A 20,514-nucleotide genomic window follows, 5' to 3' on the forward strand; every position below is an offset into this window, starting at 1 on the left:
CCCTCCAACCCCTAAAAATTTTGCTATAAATCTGATGATCAAAAGGGACAGAAGCAGCAAATATGACAGTACCAGGAGAAAACTGCTAACAGGTTGAAGAACACAATGACATCTAGAAAAGGTGAAACTAGCAAAGAACCTGGCTTCCAGTACTGTCACCTTTAATAACTTTCATCTTGATTTATGCTAAAATATGAAAATGAAACCATTCAACTCAGATGGCTGCTGCCAGTCTGTCTGCCTGTCGGTCTCAGAGAGCAATTTGGTTTCTGTATTTCTCTGCAGCAGCACAACAAAGCCATTGAGCTACCAAATCCAATATTCTCACAGTACCCGCAAAACAAGGAGCTCCCAAGGTAGAGCAGCATTCCTGGGAAATCTGTATCCCCATGGAACAGACCAAGATGAGATCACCATGATAAAGGCATGTCAAGATTGAAGGAAATGCTGCAGGAGAATGCCCCACTGCAAAAACTCTCAGGCAAAAGCAACGGATGCCAGCAGGACCATGGAAAGCACATGAGAGGAACCCTGCAGGTCTTGCAACCAGGAACAGAAGACAGTGCTAAAACACAAGAAAGGTCAGGAGTTGCCTAAAGCTCCCACTATCCCTCATGTCAACCCCATGTGAAATGAAGCACATGAAGAACTGAAACTATGGGGCAGTACTACCCATCTGCGGACTTTCCAGTCTGAGGAAAGAGAAGGAGCAATCTGTACATCTTCTTTCTGGTAGTGTTCAAGTTAATTTTGAGGCACATACATCCAGCCCCAGGGTCCCAGAAAAAGCTCTGCACAGATGACCCAAAGCACCATTCAGGTAATAGATTTTAAAAGTTTACTTGACTAAAGCTAAAGAGTGTTTTCGGAGAAGCCACAGCATATACAGAAGAGAAACCAAAATGTCCTAATTAAAGGCCTTCTCCTGTTATCAGAGGAAACTGGATTAATGTAAACCACATCAGAGGAAACTAGTTAATCCATGTTTGGTTGATTTGTACACTGGGGAAACCAAGGGATTTTAGCAGTCACTATTATTTACAGCAGTAAATGTCAGTTTAATGACAAAAAATCCAGCATTACTTTTTTCGCTGAATGATGAGGATTTTCTTGTTTCAATATGTATACACTTCTAACTCTCTGACTTCTAAAACAGTAGTATAAATATACTTTGATTTGTGAAGTTAACTTCTAGAATATCCATGACATGTTAATTAATGGTGCTGATAACCTCCAGAGACTTGCAAATAGGAACAGGATGTAACAGACATGGTAAGTCATTTCAGGAGTACTTCAGTTTCACATGACAACAGTTCTTTGGGTGGAGGAATGGGCTAGGAGACCCAAGATTTGCCTGGGATTGCTCTGGGATTACTAGGATGCATCCTGACACAACACCTAGAGTTCAACAGGAAAGCATGAGAACTCTGTCATGTCCCACTGTATGCATAAGCCAGAAAAGAGTATTCAGCTTTTGAGTTGCTTCCTGGGCAGGCATACGAAAAAATAATGAGCACACCTCTAGCCACACTCTTTGTTAAAATGAAAAAGGGGTTCTTCATTTATGGTCCCAAAGTTTCCACATACCAGGTGGGTTGTTTCTGGCCTTTTCTCCTTGGAACAGCTTTTAGACAAAGAAGTGCTTGTATGTTTCACTAACCCTTACTCTGTAGTAACTCTATAATTGAGCTTTCAGGCTAGGTGAAAATTTTTCCCCTTTTCTAAATGAATGCCTTGTTCAACACATTGTTGATACAGACTGAAAAGAGGTATAGTATACCATAAGGGACCAGTTTACATGCAGCAATACACATTTTTTTATTAATGCAATCCATCATTTACCTTATCCTCCCTCTGAAGAAAACAAAAGGATCAAATTTATATGTAACTGCCCAATGCAGAGATTTTTGTAAGACTTGTTTATGAAAAGAGAAACCAGCATGGGAGTAAAATATAATTCATGACATACAAATACTTCCTAAAGGTACAATAAAGCTCATGGAATCAGCAGAAATAAAAAGCACTATGGGAGAAATAGTAGCAGATCCTCACATTAGAAGGTAGCAGAGAAAGGTCAGGGAGGGTAATGGGGAGCTGGTAGCACCACCCTGGCCCACACTCTGAACAGCAGCATTACCTGAGCAGGAGGGAAGAGAATGTGAAGGTAATGTCTATGGTAACTCTGTTAAGATGCTGTTTCTGGCAAGCAGCATCTCAAATATCAGCTAATACAGACATTTGATATTGCAGTAATGGCATCTGCACCAATTACAGTTCTTTTGTATGTCTCTTCACATAAACAGAGTGACACTATCTTCCATCTATAAAAAAAATTAGACACGATGTATCAGGCTCAAGCTACTACTAGATCTTTAGCAGATGTGAGCATAGATCAGCAGAGCTGACCTCAGAGAGCTTTGCCCTGATCTACTCAATCTTGTCTTCAGCTGTGTTTCTGGCATCTTCCTCCACTTTTATTAGAGTATAGTTGGGAGGACTGCTGGGGGAAGCTCATGGGAGTGAAGACACAGACTGATGTAAAACGAAAAGTCAGATTACAAAAAAAGGAGACAACATGGAAGGCAGCCCTGAGATGAATGCTGGAGGATGAAAAAGTGGCAGAAAGTAAAACAGCATGGATAGGTCATATTTTGGAAGCAAAGGCATAAGGCAATGAGGGGCAAGCTGTAGTAAGAGGCTGAATTCCACAAAGTGGTATTGCAGTCCAGAAAACTAGACAGTCAGTAAAAAGGGCAGGCTGGAAGGGTTAAATATCAAAGTAATTAATGAACTAAAATTAGATTATAAATCCTTTCAGATCTCTCATCCATTGTTGTAATAATGCCCTGCCTCTTCATTTCACTGCAGAGACTATTTCTGCTTATGAGACTGTAAGCAATTAAAACAAGAGCCCTTTCACTGTGAAATACCTCAGAAGACACACAGATCAGAAAACCAGCACACCTCAAAATACACACTGGTGTAACTACTATCAAGTGTGAAAGAAATGCAATGGGATAGAATTTGGCAGAAATACACAGATGAAAATAAACAGACAAAAAAGGAAGAATAAAAAGCAAAAAAAACTATAAGACAAGAGGCCGCAGGCAAAATGTGTATATCAGAAATGGAATGGAAAGAAGAGTGACCTATTTCACTCCATCAGGAGGTGATCACTTCTCGTTATTGGTGTAAGAACAAGCAATTCATACTTGATCCTGTTCTGGTTTTATGTATCCTGGGCTTCCCAAACCTGTTGGACCTGTGAAAACAAGTACTCTGAGAAAATAAGCAAAAGTTTTAGGAAAGCAAAAGTTACAGTTTTCACTACAGCATAAACAAGTTTTGAATTCCAGCTTCATAGCACTGCTGTACTGTAGGCTAGCAGCCTTCAGAAAGAAAAGCCTCTAGGTCTGGGGTTTGTAAGCAATTTGCCACATTTGTCATCATTGCTGTATAAAAGCCCTTCCCAAAGGACATTGTTCTAAGAAAATTATCCATAGCAAAGGCCAGCAGAATGCTCATCATGTCTCAGTCAAGGCTGCATAAAGAGGAAAGTCAACCATGCATGTCTATCATCTGGACAATTATTCTTTCTGACTGCAGACACTATTCTAAAAGGCTAGTCCTTAGAAGCACCTAATCCTTCAGTTGAAAATTATTTCTCTTTGTCTGGCAGAAGCATATAGCAATGAGCATCCTGTGAGAACAATATTCAGAGGCTTGAAGCAGAATCAATATAAATACATCAGAAGCATCCTTGTAACCTGCCTGTGACCAAACAAAAGAAAAAAAATCAAAAAAAAAAAGTGTATTTGTGATATGAAGTAGCTGAAAATAGCAACAAAAGAAAGAAAATGAGTACAGCATACTGGTCCCTGTGCACATCCATTTACACTTTTGATGCTGTTCCTGTCAGTCTTCTTTATTTAGCCTATCTGCCCTCTGCATATAAACATCTGCTGTATTAAATACAGAGGAAAAAACATACATGGTCAAAGAAAAGGAAAAATTATTTCCAAGGAACCTTTTATGGTCACAATATGCTACCTTAATCTCTAAACTGCATTCTGTATCTGATTTACATGAAATTACATGACATTCCCATTATCAGTTAAATTCTTTTAGCATTGTCCCAATACTGGCAATTCAAAGGAAAGAAAACTCATGAATTACCAGTACATCCTTACAGATAAATAAGTATAACAGTCAGATGAGTATAACTAACACAATACAGAAATTTACACAACAAAAAAGTTGTTGTTTCATTTGCAATAATGATCTATTTATAATGTTGTGTACTTTCTGCAAAGGCATAGCTCTCATTCAGCAAGCAAGGTCTAAGAATTTCTAGTTCATTCTTACTTGTCTTCCTTCATTCTTTTCTGACATTTTTAACACCTACTCAAAAGAAATTCTTCAAAGGGACCAGATCTGAACCATGATGGCAAAGGCATGTCAAGATGGAAGTAGGTGTAAAGCTGGGGATTTTTGCAGTCTGAATTGACAGGAAGATTCACTTTTCCTTATCTGTCTTATCTCTAAGATCAGTAACACAGAGACAAATTGGCTTCTTTAATGGGAGGAAAGAAGCACAAGCAAAAGTATTTTTATACTATGGGGTTATAACACCCCTTATTTTCAAGCTGAATAGCATCAAACACATATTAGCATCTCACTTAATATGAAGCTCTTTTTGCCTGTCTACAATCCTCCTCATCCTTCCACCTCTCCCTGCTTACTCTTGGGAGTGATTTGGCCTCTGGCAGCTATTTGGCTTGTGCAAATTAAAAGGCATCATGCGTGCACGGGGATGTGAACCAAAGGTATGACTGCTGGGTTAGCCAGCCCAATGTGCATAAATTAAGATTTATTTTGAGGTTTTTTTGGTTTGTTGTTTTGTGGTGTTTTTTTTTTTAATGAAGTGACTTAAAAACTAGGAAGTTGCCATGTTGACAATTTTGTTCTCTAAGCACACCAGGTATTGCATCAACTGTAACCAAATCAGTTTACCTGTTAACACACCTCAGCTGTATTTGACTAGGGCCATTTCAAGGCACATTCACATTATTGTGAATGCCAGTTTAATCTTAGGTTCTCAGTCAAGACTGCTAACTCAATTAGGTTTTCCTAAACTATTTGTCTATCCATTGGGAGACCACCAACAGACTTCATGACTCTGAATCTCTATCTGTCTGAATTTTGAAAATATCAGATTTAAAATAAAAATAAAAATCTTATTTTAATAAACTATCTATTCTGCTTCCATTTTGGGATACAATAAAAAAACATTAAAATGAAACAGGCTCCCATGGCCTCTTTTAAAATTTGGTTTCTCCAGCACAGCATCCCTCTGAGAAGGGAAAGAACAGAATTCCTGTATATTCCCACACAGTAACAAGCAGTTGTCAGAGGTACTTTTGCCCACTGTGCAGCAACTACTGCCCTAAATAATCCTTAAACTCCAGTCACCACACATGTTGTTCTCATGAGTTGTGTTTTGGGTGGGAACAAGGGCAGCAGATCTGCTAACATCTTCCTAGGCTTGCAGAGCAAGACAAAAGCAAAGTGCAATTTATACTTCCATTCTTGAAATCCCAGCAGCAGAAATGCGGTGCTCATGAAACAGTATTTGCCTTCTGCTTGTAAGAGTCATAGCTGAATTTGGTTCATGGAGTTTCTCAAAGCAGTCAGCCATAAAGTGTTTTACATCCTTTTGCCTTTTATTCAAAAATCTGTATTGATATCTAGTTCTAAAGAAACTCACTACAGATGGTAACATTTATATGACAAATAATTCATCTTCTGATTCAGATCCTAGTAATTTGTTGCATTTCTGAAATTTACTAAAACATAGCTCATTATGAAGTACGAAAGGTCAAGTCTCCAGAAAGTATCAAATTAAAATCAATTACAAGTCCTTAACTGTTTATGGTTAGTTTTTTATCATTTGGACTTTTGAACAACCACTGCCAAATTGGACTAGAATAATTTACATCAAGACGAGTAAGCATGTTGCAATGTAAGGCTGTGTGCATTTGTCTCAGGCAGTAAGGAGGAAGATGCAAACACTCCTCCACAGAGATGATCAAGGGGCATGGATGGGCAGCAGTGCTGTAAGGATTAAGTTGTCAAGAGCAAGTCACTACAGTGTGGGAGCAGCTGGATTGGAAGCATAAGTCTGCTGGATGACTCAAGAACAATGACTAAAGTAATTATAATTATATCTTTTGTACAGATCACAACCAGCTGAATAATTTTAGCATCTGAAAGTCATAGCAAGAAGCACGCAAAAGCCATTGCAAAATAGATAAACAAAGCTTATGTTTTTGCAAGGCAGACTGTCCCACATCACTGCTCTAACCCCACAACTCCCCTGTTCAACAGGGGTTGTTGGCCTTCTGATTGAAGGCTGTGGACACTCAGTTTCACTGTTGGATTAGAGAATCACCACCAGATTCCAAGTCCTCACATGGGGCACCATTTGTGGTGACTGAGAAAGCACAAGTCAGTATTGAATACCACACTAATTTTATTTTCTTGATTAGCTCTTATATAAGGTTACACAGGCATATCCAGCTATGCAGCCAAATAAGATATCATATACCCATGCCCACTCACACACAGATTGCTTTTCCAAGTTGGCACATTCCTTAGTGGTGGTCTTCCAGCCCAAGGGCACACACTCCCTTCCAAACATCTTATTCAGCTGGTCATGATCCATACAAAAGATACAATTATAATTCATTTAGTCACTGTTTTTTAATTATCCAGCAGACCTGTGCCTCTAGTCCAGCTGATCCCACACTACAGCTCTGCTCTGTCCATCTTGTTAGGTCATTTTATCCTGGACCAAGTGACAAACATGTTTACTTAGTAGTGTATTTTTAAAAGATTTCCAAGGGGGACAGAGAATTTGGTCTTATATTTCACAAGAATGAAAGAACCTCAACAATAAGGGGGGGAAAAAAGTTGTTCTGTGAGGGTGGAGTTCTTCCTAAGCTGCTGCTCCATCCATGTATTGGGTGTTCAATCAAATGGTCTTCCATTGATACGTTTATCTCTCAGTGGGCCATTGTTGCTTGGATTCAGCTGTGTGGAATGACTGCATTGTACTAGCTTCAGTCCTATTTCACTGAGAGCAGGATTTGAGTGTCCTGACAGTTGCTTAGCAAATAAGACTTGAAATCAAAGTGACAGCAGTCTCATGCCCTCCCTAAGGCACATTTTGGTACCCAGCAAGGGAACAAAGTATAGTTCTGAGTCATTATTTTAATTCTATGGAAAAGAATCATGCAGAGGCCTGAAAATCTGATAGAGCCCTGACAGGCCAGTGACTGACACACATAGGCAGTGCAAAAAATAACTTGGGGGTAGCACAATCATCCAGTGCCAGAGAACCAGATATTCACATTTCTCTTTGCCCAATCCACCTATTACACCTCAACAGATACAGGGACCCTAGGGATTTCATGCTTCTGCGATCCAGAAGGAGCTTACAAAACCTCTGGGGAACAATTGCATCCATTTGTCCTGAAGCCTGAATATCTGACACATGTAGTGTCTTGTCTGCCTTTATACTGTGCAATGGGAGTGGGAGGAGAAAAAGATAAGAGATTTTTGTAGAGGAAGGCTAATAATCAGAATATTCTTCTTATTCAGCATTATTAATCCCTACTGAATTAGATGCATTAGCAAAAGGTACTTCATTTCTTTGGAGAAAAAATGGAGCAGTCTGAACTCTTGAGGAAATATTCTGCCTATTAGTGTCTATGTAAAGCCCTAGAAATAATGCTCTCAGAGATAAAATAAATAATAAGAAAATAATAAAGGAAAATTTCCCTCTATGTGCTACTCTGCAATTAACTGTTTGAAGTAATTCCCAATACCCTTAATCTCAAAAACTCTGCTTATCTGCCCATCCAGTTATTTTTAATTTGTACTTCTATTATTACTACTGCATTATTAATATACCCTGATAAGATAGGAAATAGCCTGGTGGTGTTGTTTCAGCAATGCCTTGCACGGCATAATAGTCTTTATATGAATAACTCCTTCCCATCTGAGGAGATTCATTATTCCCTCTGCTCACAAACTGAGACCCTGGGGGAATCCCATTTCCTCCCCTGAGTCGGTACTCCATTTCCCCAAAGCAGCCTGGGCGTCCTTGTGCTCACCACATGTGCACATGCTGTTATCAGTCAGGGTGATGCCATCTCCTTCTGTGTAGCCAGGAGAGACGCGCCCCAGGTGCCTCTGTCAGAGCTTGTGCCAGCACAACCTCACCAGTGCTCCACAGAGCTGACAATGTGCAGTACTTAAGGTATTTTATAAGGGGTGGGGAGGGAAGAGAGGGCAGCTTTTCTAGTCATGCTGCTTCCAGAATCTGGGCTCAGGTGCTGCAGCCAAGCTGGTCAAGAATAGATTTCTACTGCAAATCAAGGTTTGTATTTGGATGAAACTCCAGTAATACCAAATGTTGGAAAGAAGGGGTAAGACATTAAAGCAAAGATAACTACTCTCATACCATATGGTTTGAAGTACATATGTCATATTTTTTTTGTGGGGGAAAGAAGGGGCCAGGGAAGAAAGGATAATCAGTTTTTAAAGTTTCCCACATCTATGTTTCTGTAATGGGGTATGTGATGCTGTAAAGGTTATTGTACAGTTTTCCTCCTGACATTCCAATATACATCCCATTTTGCCGAAACATCTTCTGTCTCTCCTTCAGTATAAGCACTGTAAATTGAACAGATCTGTGGAAAAAACCAGCAGCAATTAATAGGGGTGAAAGCTGTTGGAATCTGCAGAAACACAACAGAGCTTCACACACACTTAGAGAATTTAATGTAAAATGCTGCTATTAGTATAAGCATTTTCAATCACCACATAGGAGAAAAAAGATAATGTATTGTATCGTATTGTATTGTGTTGTATTGTATTGTGTTGTATTAGAAGACTGAACTAACCAAGAAAAAGGGTATTAGTCTGGATTAAAATCTGTGAGTTGAATGGCAGTATTTTATGGGAATGTTGAGTTGTCCTTAAAAAAACTGCTCATTTTTTAAAAAGCAAGTCTGTAGCAAGTTAGCCTTACCATTTTTTTTCAGGTAAGTTTCTAAAAAGCTCCATATATAGCTTTTTCCTCTGTATTTCCACTGCACTGGTGTGGAAGAGGAGATATACACACACATACATGCACCTGTGTGTTCATAGATGCAAATGTACACACCTCATGTATAGTGAGAATTACACATACACCTGTCCATCCACAGCTATCATAGGTGCACCTACTCCATGTCTCACTTCTGATTGCTACAGGAGAGGTTTTGAGCCTCACAGGCCTTAAGAATGTATGGACATATATCCTGATTTTTCATCTCAAACAGGTCAATGATTTCATCAAACATTTTTTTTCCCCTTTACTATATAGAAAGATTCTTTCATTCTGCGAAACAGGAACACTGACGTATTAATTCTCATTCCTGGTATTTCCTATCTCACTACCCAATGAAAGATAATTTAACTGCTAATCACTTTGGGAACAATACAGAAAAGAAAGTCTATTTACATTTGGAAAACAAAATTGCATTTGGTTATCAGGAATCCAGATCCACTAATGAAATGTTTCCAAACCCCAAGCCACGCTGCCTAGACTTCTGGGAAAGAGTCCTCCTCGGAAGCAATTTATAGGTCAAATAACAGAGCAATGAAAATCTGGCCATCTGAGGGCCAGAGGCTCTGATCTAACAGGTGTGCACATTATGACCATCTTCACAGAACCACCCTGACAGAAGTACAATGAACATCTCCAGTCCTTTACTGAATAAACAGCAGCGTAACTTGGCTTTGATTTAGCTAAGGCCAAATGTGAAAAGTCTGCCTGGTCCTACTCCACGAAGGTCTGTCTGCTTTATGCAACCCGCTCAGTTGCATGCAGGTCTGCTCAACCTGACCTGGGTGCTGTATAGTGGAAAACAGAGGATGCAGACTTCCACCTGAGGAGAGGTCAAAGTACCTAGAACTTTCTGCAAGCACCTTGTTGCTTGTATCTCACAATAGCTGGTTTTCTGTTAAAGGTTCCAAGCAGAACACAAGAAGAACGTCTCTTCCTACTCAGGGAGAGATTCATTTCACCTTACTTGAGCCAGCCAAAACACAGACATCTCATTCTAAGGCAGCTATGTTGCCTCTATAATCAACTGAAAAAGAAAGGTACATCTGGTAGGCAAGTCAGCCCAATTCTCTCCATTTCTCCATGAGAAGAGTATATATGACCAGCCTGGATCAGAAGGGTAGTGATCACCTAAGCTAGCAACATGAATCACATCCTAAGGTGGCAATAATGGTGGCACTAAAGCATGAAGGAAAACATAGGAATATAATGACTCGAAACATGGACATACATGCTTCCCATAAGAGTACAGAAAATGGATAAATGAAAATAAATTGATATTCCCAAAAATGGGTTTGAATCCTAAAGGAAAAGGCAAAAAATGGGGAGATAGTGAACAAGGGGAGATACATTTCAATGGTATTCTCTGTATTAAAATGCAGTTCACGTTGGCTCCTACTCAGCTGAGCTAGTTAGCTATTGAAGTCAACGTTGTACCAGTGAAATGAGGTAAGGCACAGACCTTTAGAGTAAGAGAAAGCAGAATGACCTTGCAGTTGAACCAAGAGGCTCAGACAAATCATTAGCCCATGATGTTACAGCAGTGCTACAGCAGAGCTTCCAGCAGTGTCACCATCCCGCCTGCACCACTGCTCTCCGACACGTGCTGAGAGGAGTCAAACACAGAAGAAAAAGGCTGGGAGGAGAAGAGCTTTAGGAAATTTTAAAGAAAAAAGATTTGTGATAAGGTCTACAGCTGACTGCTCAAAGTACAATACCTGTTACTTGCCTATCATCTCAGAAAACTCACCACGGTCCTGGGTTTAGCAAACTATCCAGTATTTAAACTCCTTCTTCAGCATTATCTGAGAAATAATCTTGAAATTTTAAGTTTCTGTTATCTTGACTTTCCTGATTTATATTAATCTCTTCATCCTGAATTTAAAAATTAATTTAATGAGGTGAGATGTAGAGGAGAGGGCAAGTAAGAAGGGGATATTTTGGGAAGTACTACTGGAAGACTTAAAAAGGAAATGGAAGTTATTAACCAGAACTACCAAAGTGCTCCAAAATACAAACCAGCAGTAGCACCTAAATTGAAAAGCAAAGTAAATAAAAACACAGTATCTCAGAAAAACTTGGAGGAGATCAGTATTAAAAACAATGTTTTTTATATCCTAGAAAAATCCAGTAATTTTCCTTCAAATTCCATGTCCTTCAAAATTTAAGAGACTTTAAAATGCATGGCCACTGTATTGTCACACTAGTTAAACAATATGATAATATTTTGAAAGCGTACTTGCTAGGTGAGCAAGAGTAAAGTTTTCTGTAGTTTCATTAGGCTATCAACATTAAAACAGTAAAATTAATTGACCAATGTGAGCCTTATGTATAAGGCCCATAGCCAAGTAGAAGCCCAGAAATTATTATCTTTCTTGAAGCAAGGAAACAGTAAACTAGCATAAAACTTATAGATTGCTGGGCATAAAATCATATGACAATGCAGAGGGTGTTGGATAAATAAAGTCACTTAGAAAAGTACAAAACCTAGTACCACCAGCCTGAAGTGATTTGAGCAAGCTTATTTTTCGTTTATTCACCAATGTTTACAGAAAAAATCATCAAAACAGACCAAGGTAAACAATACAAAAGTAGACTTGTAGCTCTTTTTCCGGGTGAAACGTACTATAAAATAAACACAGAAAATATTTATTCTTCTAACACAGAAATAAAAAATGCCATCAAAGTGAGTTAAGGTGCAGCCTTTTTCATATTTTTTCTGTCCAGCTCATCAGTACAATTTCTGGATACACCTAGGAAGATGGTCACTATAGGGAGAAACACCATTTTCCGTATTTTTTAAGGGAAAAAAAAGGAAAAAGAAAAAGAAAATAAATTTAATGAGCAACAGTCTCTTGTCCATATCTGCCATCACCAATAGCTGGTACTGAGATTAGGATACGAGTTTTTTCTCTGTGATATATGGAAAGAGATTTTTCTTTTTTTTTTTTCCCAAAGCAAAGAATTTCACTTAAGTTTCTGTCGTGGTTTTAAAACAGTAACTAAAAAAATTACTTATTTCCTGCTGTGAGATATGGATTAGAGCAAGAGCAAAACAGGCTTAAAACTTAAAAAGGAAAAAAGAAAGTTTATTAACAAACTACAAGAATAAGAACACCAGAATAAACTTCCAGAAAACCCTTTTTATCCCCCACTACCCACCATTCCTTTGTTCACATGACAACAGAGACAAAAACTTTGGAACTTTGGTGTTTAAAACAGTCCCAATTCTTACTAGAGTCTTTTTATCAGTCTTTGTATAGAAACAGAAGTCTCTTTCTGCTAATCTATGGAGTTTTCCACAAGAAAACTATTTCTGTTATAGTCTTCTATTTCTTCGATGCCAGCTGCCTGGAAATCTGTTATCTGGTGTCTCCTCCCATTTCACATCACTCTGAGGTGTGTATGGGCCATGAGTCTAGGGATGTTATTTTTAAGGATGAGTTATTCAAAGGCAAAAGTTCTCTTCACCTGTTTTTGTGAGCTTCTCTGGAAACAGTTTTCTCATTGGCTCTCAAGGCCTGAAATTTTCAAGTATTACTTTATTTCACTCTGTTCCAGCACCTCACTGTACCACAATTACTCTCTCTTTTGCTCAAAATCCACACTTTGAACACTTTATTCCTCCCTATATACTCTGTCATGAATTAAAGGAGTTTTTTTCAAGACCCTATTGTCCATCTCCATAGCTTTAACAGAAAAATATTTCAGCTTATAAAGCATCTCCTTATTCTCTATCTTTTCTGAAGTTTCTTTTCTTTACTGTCTCTGATAGTTTAATAAAGTCTCTTTCTAGATAAAAAGATTAATCTGCAAGTCTCATCTAGGTAATGAAAAGGTTAAAATCTTGCCCAGGCTTAGTAGATGGTTCTGTGACTTCTGCTGGAGCAGCGGCTGGAGCTGTCTGCGATGGAAGATTCTTTATGGCTGCTATAGAGAGTGTGGTCTTTGTCTCAGCACGCTGCAGGTCAAGAGCTTTTTTTTCCCTTTCTTTACTAGGCAGTCTCTGGTGAATTCTGTCACGGCAAAAACTGCAGCCAAGCCAGGAACTGGCCTGGCCCGGCCAGAGCCCGGGGCAAGTCCCACAGGCCCTCATCTCTCGGCCCAGCCCCCGCCTGGGCCGCATGGCCTGGGCAGGGAATGGGAGGCCAGCCAGAGCTCTGTTACCTTTCACAGCCAGGAAACAAAGAGGACAAAAGTCTTCTGACTTTACATCTTAAGGAGGTGTTTACAAGTTGACTTCACTTTTAATGGTCAAAACTGCTGTCAATTCTTAGAAATTACTGATAATTGGTCAGGAGAAAAGACTCCCATCAGTCACCAGCAGCTTCACTTCCTTAGCTCCCAAAGCTATCTTAAAGGTAAAGCCACCCCATGACAGTTTCCTTAAGTAAGGACTAAGGTACTCTCTAGAAAACCTCATTTTCTCTGCTGCAGTTTTCACATCACCCTCCTGACCAGTGAAAAGGAAGATGTCTGCTAGTTTGAAAGATGATCTTTTTTTTATGGAAAATCAGCAGAGACAAAGGAATTAAGATAGGTGCCTACATTAGTGGAGCACTTCCAATGCTCCCAGTTCCCTTGAAGTAGCAGCTTCTCGAAGCTTCACAAAGAAACAGCAGTTACAGCTGTTCTTTAAATCATGGAAAACATGACTGCATATAAATTTCTTTAAAATACATGTTAAAATACACTTTAAACTTCTAAGTCAACCAAAATGCAATCTGACAGGCTTCTGGCATGCTTGAGTTGGTACTTCCACATCCAGAATAAGCTTTACTTTAGAGAAAGACAAACCAAGTGTTCATAAGAAACATGATTGACAAAGGTAAGAGATTTTCATTAACAGCAATTCTTCCAGATTTAATAAGTTCTCCTTTTACTTAAAGCAGCTTGAGCTTAAAACTCCTTCTAGAAAATCCCATCTAGCAAGAATGTAGACAAAGTGCAAGAAAGCTTCCACCAGGTCCAAACAGTACATTTTGTGAAGAAAAACACAGTTCTGAGCAATTCTGACTAGAGGGCAAAAGGCCACCTGGATTTCATTCCAAGTGGAACTAACTAATTTGTACAACAATCATGTTGACAACAAAGATGAACACATATGTCTCCTTTAAATGCCTCAAGGGGTCATCCTCCCACCTTTCAGCAGCCATGGTAACTTTGGGAAAAAAATTAGCTCTCACCTCAGAAATTGTTTTCTGTGATAGAGGGTTTAAAATCACTTTTTTCATCTATCTGTTAACTTTTGCCCCTATACACCTTTAGGATGAAGCTTTACACAAGAAGGATCTCTGCTTTACAAAGGAAAGAAAATCTCTTCTCACTCTTTCTGGAAAAACCTTAAAGGTGGTTGGCAGTAAATTGAAATACAGAATATATTTTGCAAGTTGGGCTGGGTTTTTTTGCTGACCATAGGAGAGGTTTTCATGTACTCCCACTCAACGTATGACAAAAATGTAGACAAAACTGTATGACATTTGTAATGTAGACAAAATCCATCAATCAGCATGTTTTTAAACTGTATTTTCTTTACTACATGATAGATCCTTGGGAGAATGGTGCATGAGTCAGGAGCATCTATCACACTGCCAGCATCCTGCTGCCACTCCTGTCAATTGCTGCATCTTGGTTCCTCTGAAGGCCCCTCCAGCCACACCCCATGCTCAGCCCCGAGCTTGATGAGCTACCAGCTACCACATCTCTCATTCACTCACTAGACTCTCAAAACCCCCTCTCTGTGCCGCTTCCTACCCTGTCCTACGCACTTGGAAAGGGCCCCTCAGGAGCACCTGCAGCATAATCTATTATTTACTCATTAATAATCTCCTCTTCTACACCAGCTTGAGAAAGGGGATCTAAAAACCCACTGCTGATGGGTTGAGGACATCACTACCATGATGATGTTTCTTCTTGCTTCCCATCTCTCTGTCTGCTCCTCTTTATTACAGTGAGATCATAACTGCTCTGGACAGAAACAGTTTTTTTTTAATCTGAAACTACACATTATTTAGCAAAACAGGTCTAGGCCCTGCAAACAAGAGTGCTGCTGCTGCTCCAGAAAAATAAAAAGTAAACAGAATTACAAATTACAGTTGTTCTTTTAATAGGTCGAAAAGACTACTTGAAGGAAGTTCAATGGTGACTTGCTTCTCCCTGGTAGAAAACTTGTGCATAGGGATGCATAGGGATGATTTTAGTGCCCAAGCATAAAATAGCCCAAGCTATTTTATTTTGAGATTAACAAGTACCAAATAACAAAAAAATCCACACAAAAAAAAAAATTATATATATATATATATAAAGAGAGAGAGAGAGAGAGAGAGAGAGAGAGAGAGAGAGAGAGAGAGAGATGTATATGTATACGTTAGGAAAAGTAAAATAGTCTCTGCCCAAACATAACAAATACCTCTCAGTGAAAGAGGTTTATAAGGCTACACACAGACAAATAATAAATGAAAGAAAGCACAGAGACCACATCAATTTATCCTAACCCCCTGCCACCAGAAAACAACATATTTATTCAAGTTGCCAGAAAATTTTTCATTCCAGCTGTTTTTCATGTCAAATGTGGGATTCAGCAAAACAACATCTTTCACAGAAAGAACATTTCAGATTTTCATCAAAAGTATTGGTTAACTTTTGATTTTGTTTGACAGAAAATGGAAGTGGAGATGTAGAGGGAGGATGGAGGGAAGCAGACTGGGGAGCAAATCTAAGCAAACCTTGGTAGAATGGTCTTACAGTAGTTAATCTTTGGGCAGGCATGGAATAATTCATTATTTCTTCAAGGAAGACCTTTTTGCTCTGATATTGGCTTGATGTCTGGAAGGACAACAGACTTAAGGAGTATCTTTCAGAAGACTGAGATTTGTCTAAACGTCATGTACAGCCATCCAGAACAGTAGTTCTCTCTCTCTAGATAAACTCAATAAAAGCAATCTTTTACTCAGAATATGATGATCCAAAGATTGCAGAGAGAGAAGAAATTATGCTCAAGCTGTTGCAGTTTATGGAGCAGGATTGTCACTCAATCCAAAGGAAAACTCTCAAGAACTGACTGTGAGGATACCACACTACCACTCAAGATCATCTCCCTCTACCAGCAAATATAAATCCAAAGTACACCGATAAATAGGACCCACAAAAGCACTCCTGTTAATATATTTACAACAGGGTCACACCTTTTTACTTAGCATCAGAAAGAGCTAATTGGAAATGAATGCAACAAAGAATCTGATCTTTCACTTTCACTTTGACAATGTGGTACTTCTGCTAGGCTCAGTGGTGTATCTAGCATCAAAGTAAAATGCTGATTATGCAGTCCCACCATTTCATTATTAATATTATCTTCTGGCTTCTGTGAAGCTGATCTTCAGATTTCAAATAATACTTCTTTCAAAGTCCAGGCTGGCACAGTTTTGATTTGCAAGGCATTTAGTAAGAAAAAGCATGATGCATGTAGCCTGAATAGATACTGCCTAACCCTCTTTGTCAGTTTAGATGCTTCAGTGGGGGGTTGTACCCATATCCATCTTAACTGAACTGCTAATTAACTTTCTTTTAAAATGGTGATACGCTGATCTTCTCCTTTTAACTTAAAAAATATATATATATGCCTACACATGACAGATAAGAAATTCTATAATTGTAAATAAATCATTGTCATGAATTTTGCAATGACGAGGAGAATCTTTGAAATTTCTCGTAGAAGTAAAAATATAAAATAGCAACTGTTTCCTTGCAATTTCATTTTAGAAAACTGTGAAATTAAATTTACCCTGAAAGTCTAAGCTTTTATGTACTAAGCTTTTATGTACCCAACTTCCTATCCTTCACATCTTGGATACCCACCCCCCCGGAAGACTGACAGCTCTCAAGCTGACACCAAGCCAGTAAAACCCAGTGTGTGTGCCAGGGCTCACTGCCCTGCAGGAGCGAGCCTGCCTTCCAGGCAGCCTGTGAACAGCTGTCCCCTGGAGTCTCAGAAATCCACAATCCCTGGCAACAGTCATCCTCCCAGTTCCAGTGAACCAGAATTTCCAGTAACAAATTGTCATATTAGAAATTGCCCAGCCCACTCAAACCCAAAGTGAAAAAGAGTTTTATCACACTGACATTTCTTGTAAAATGCTATTTACATACAAACCAGGAAAAAACCCTAAAATATTGAAAACAACACTTAACTTCCCTGAAGCCACTTCTTCCACATGGGTTCATATTTTATATATTTGTATCCTTACAGAAAACACTATATGAGAAAAAATGCTGAGAAAAGTAACTGTTTTTTTAACACACTCCTATCAAAACATATCTCAGCCTAACTGAACAGAACACATAAACAAGGAAAATTAAAAGCAAATACCTCATCTAATGTTTTCCCAGTCTGACAGATAAATTACACTGTTATCCTGAAGTTATTTACTTGTTGTGCCTTGCACCTATTTCTGACATACTAAAATGAAAATTGTGCTACAGAGGTAAACTAATGGGAAACTTTCATGAAAGTATACATAGAAGCTTCAGATCATAATTATAAGGTGACCCCTAAAAGAAACCAAAAAGGTGAAAAATGAAACTGGCCTTCAGAAACTGCAGGTTAGACATATTTTTGCTAATGGAAATGCAGAAAAAAATTAACTTTCTGTAGTATGACTATATGAAATAACCTAATTTTATTTACTTCTTTGAAGAAGCATGTGTGTCAGTGTGCTAAAACCTCTTAGCTACTTATACGCTCTGATAGTTTTGGGACAGTAAGTCTGAAATTAAAAGAACCATGTGGGCTACGAAATTTCAGTTTTACTTACATCGCTGGAAAGCCTGGAGCCTGTTGTACTTGGTTTTGAAGAAGAAAATCACAGGTCTGTTTAGGAATATTGTAAAGCTACTTCAAAAGCCCTCTCCACTGGAAACCAGTGAAGAGAGAAACAAGAAAGGCTCAAATCAGCCTGGAATGTTTAGACAGAGCTATGTCTCTGTGTGTGGACCAATTCCTTTGGACATGTGAAAAAAATAATCAGGAAAAGTGCTGACCCAGTCCAAGGTGGGAGATAATCCCCTTTCCAAGAACACACCCTTGAGTATTCCTCAATGGAATTTTTATTCAGATGTAACCCATCCCAAATACAGAAAAGTAAGACTCCTGAGAGGATGGCTTCTATTGTTAATCTGTTCTGTAACAACTTCTTATAACAAGGAACAGGTTCAAGTTTACTCCTCTTTCCCCCTTGTTTTTTTGCTATGACAAAAAGTCATAACACACATCTCTATTAAAGTTTTGTAAGCTCATGACAGATTTCTACACTTCTTCCCACCTACCAGGCCTCAGGAAAGGAAGGGAGCCCCATGTGTATGGGATCTCTCTTCAAACAGACATTAAACCAGCCACGAAAGAAATGGATAATGGAAACCCTGGAACTGCACAATATAAGAAAGTAAGTATCCAAACTCAGCAGTGGAAGTTCTGAAGCCCATCCTATGTTCAGCAGTCCTAGATCACACATTAAAATTTCTCTTCTAAGCAGAACATTCACCAAATTCATTGTCATTGCTTAGTATTCAAGGAATATGGAAAAGCCATGCACACAGATGCTTGCATAAGAAACTACCTTGATTAAAGCAAACTGCTTTTCTCAGCAATTGCATGCACATACTCCCAGATGTAATATGCCAGACCCTCCAATTGTAACAAGGAGAAAGGGAAGGGCCACTCAGACAAACTACAAAGCAACAGCAAACTATATACTCACCTCCTTCATCGCCTCAATGTAAGTGTGCACCTAAACAGCATTTTAAGAGGGAATGATTATGCAGAATGCGAGAAAATAACATGACAGAAGGAAAAAGGAGCAATTTATCATCAGCAGCACAGATTTTTTTCAGGTAAATGTACTCAAAGAAAGCAAGCAAACATGAACCAGAAGCAAATTACAGTGTGTCCAGCCAAGATACCAGTCTGGAAAGCAAAGGGATCAGGAACACAAAATATGCCATAGCAAGCAACAGCTGTGCAGCTTACACATAGCCACAGAGACAACTACTCCTGAAACCCAGCATGGATATTACCTCCTGGCAGAATGGACATTAACTCCACCTAGTAGCACTGTGGTCCCAGTGCAGGTGAATGAGTGTAGCTGGGCTCTGAATGTATTACTGCTGCACAATTAGGCCTAAGTCAACTTTAACTTTATTAGAAATTCACTTGCATTAGTTTAGTTGTTAGGCCTTTTTATTCATGCTCAGGGACCAGCTACAGCAATGCCAACTGAGAAAGGACATGGTTTTCCAATTCCCTTAATGTTTTGCACAAGGATAAAATCTCCCAAAGAAAATCAGTATTTTAGTAATATTTGCAAAGCCTACCTTGCCCAAGCCAGGAGTGTCTTTCACTTTGCTGACTGCCCTCAACAAACAAGGTGGTGCAGGGGGTGGGGAAGTTTGAAGGATACTGCTGAAGCAGGTAGAGAAGAGAGGAGATTCAGGAACAGATGATGCAGAAGGCCTGTGCTTCTTCTTTTTGGAAGACAGGTTCAATTTCTGAGCAGCTCTGTGGGAAAAATGACAACAGCAAGCTAAAACAACTTTGAACTCACCAACAAGAACAAGTAAAAATATTTATCAAGTTATGTAGGCTCTCAATTTTGACCTCATTGATCCTGATAGTTTTATAATTCTTGTTCTTCACTCCTTAGTACTATTTTAATGCCATTGACCACAAAGTTGCTCCAAATTTAGTTTTCATTAAGTAGGGTGACAATCAGGCCTCTGTCACTATTTTATCTGTTGAAGCAATTCAGCCTGCAAGAAAGCTCCAAACCCAAACCGATGAGCTATATGGCAATTGCTATTTTAAAATTATGAAAGATTCACACAGAATTGTGTCTCATGCATGGGTCACTGATTTGAAAATGAATACTTGTGTAGAGTTAATTAGTGATAAATGCTCAGATGATTCTGCTGAGGTGTAAGAATCCTAGCACTAGCTGTTCAAAATTTTTATCAATTCTTTAAACAAGCCAGTCTCAAAGCTGAACAAATGTTGACCAATGAAAATACTGCTGTTTGTGATGAGATGGAGACAATCATACAGACTCCAGCTGCATTAACCACTAAGCAGGGGAAACAGTGAAGACTGCTTTTATTACAGAATTCTCAGATAAGTGTGTGTATAAGAAGTTTGTATAGAGTTTGATTAAAAGGCTAAGCTTTTCTGGAGCAGAAACATTCAGTACTTTTGTTTTGCAAAATGTTTTGTTTTCAGAGATAATGCAACATTCAAGTCTTTGGTGCAGCTGGTTTGTCCCAACACTTATGCATCCTGCACTGCCAGGGATAAC

The 20,514-nt window shown here is 38.9% G+C and overlaps 1 protein-coding gene across 1 annotated transcript in view; it reads right to left on the minus strand.

Annotated features, from left to right (window-relative positions):
- KIF26B (kinesin family member 26B) overlaps positions 1–20,514 on the minus strand; it is a 278,295-nt gene that overhangs the window by 86,679 nt on the left and 171,102 nt on the right. Inside the window, exon 5 of the mRNA XM_015623243.3 lies at positions 19,541–19,724. Within this exon, the coding sequence (XP_015478729.1) occupies positions 19,541–19,724 (184 nt within the window). The remainder of the gene's footprint in view (positions 1–19,540; positions 19,725–20,514) is intronic.

This window comes from Parus major, chromosome 3, assembly GCF_001522545.3.
Source record: "Parus major isolate Abel chromosome 3, Parus_major1.1, whole genome shotgun sequence".
NCBI classification, from domain to species: Eukaryota; Metazoa; Chordata; class Aves; order Passeriformes; family Paridae; genus Parus; species Parus major.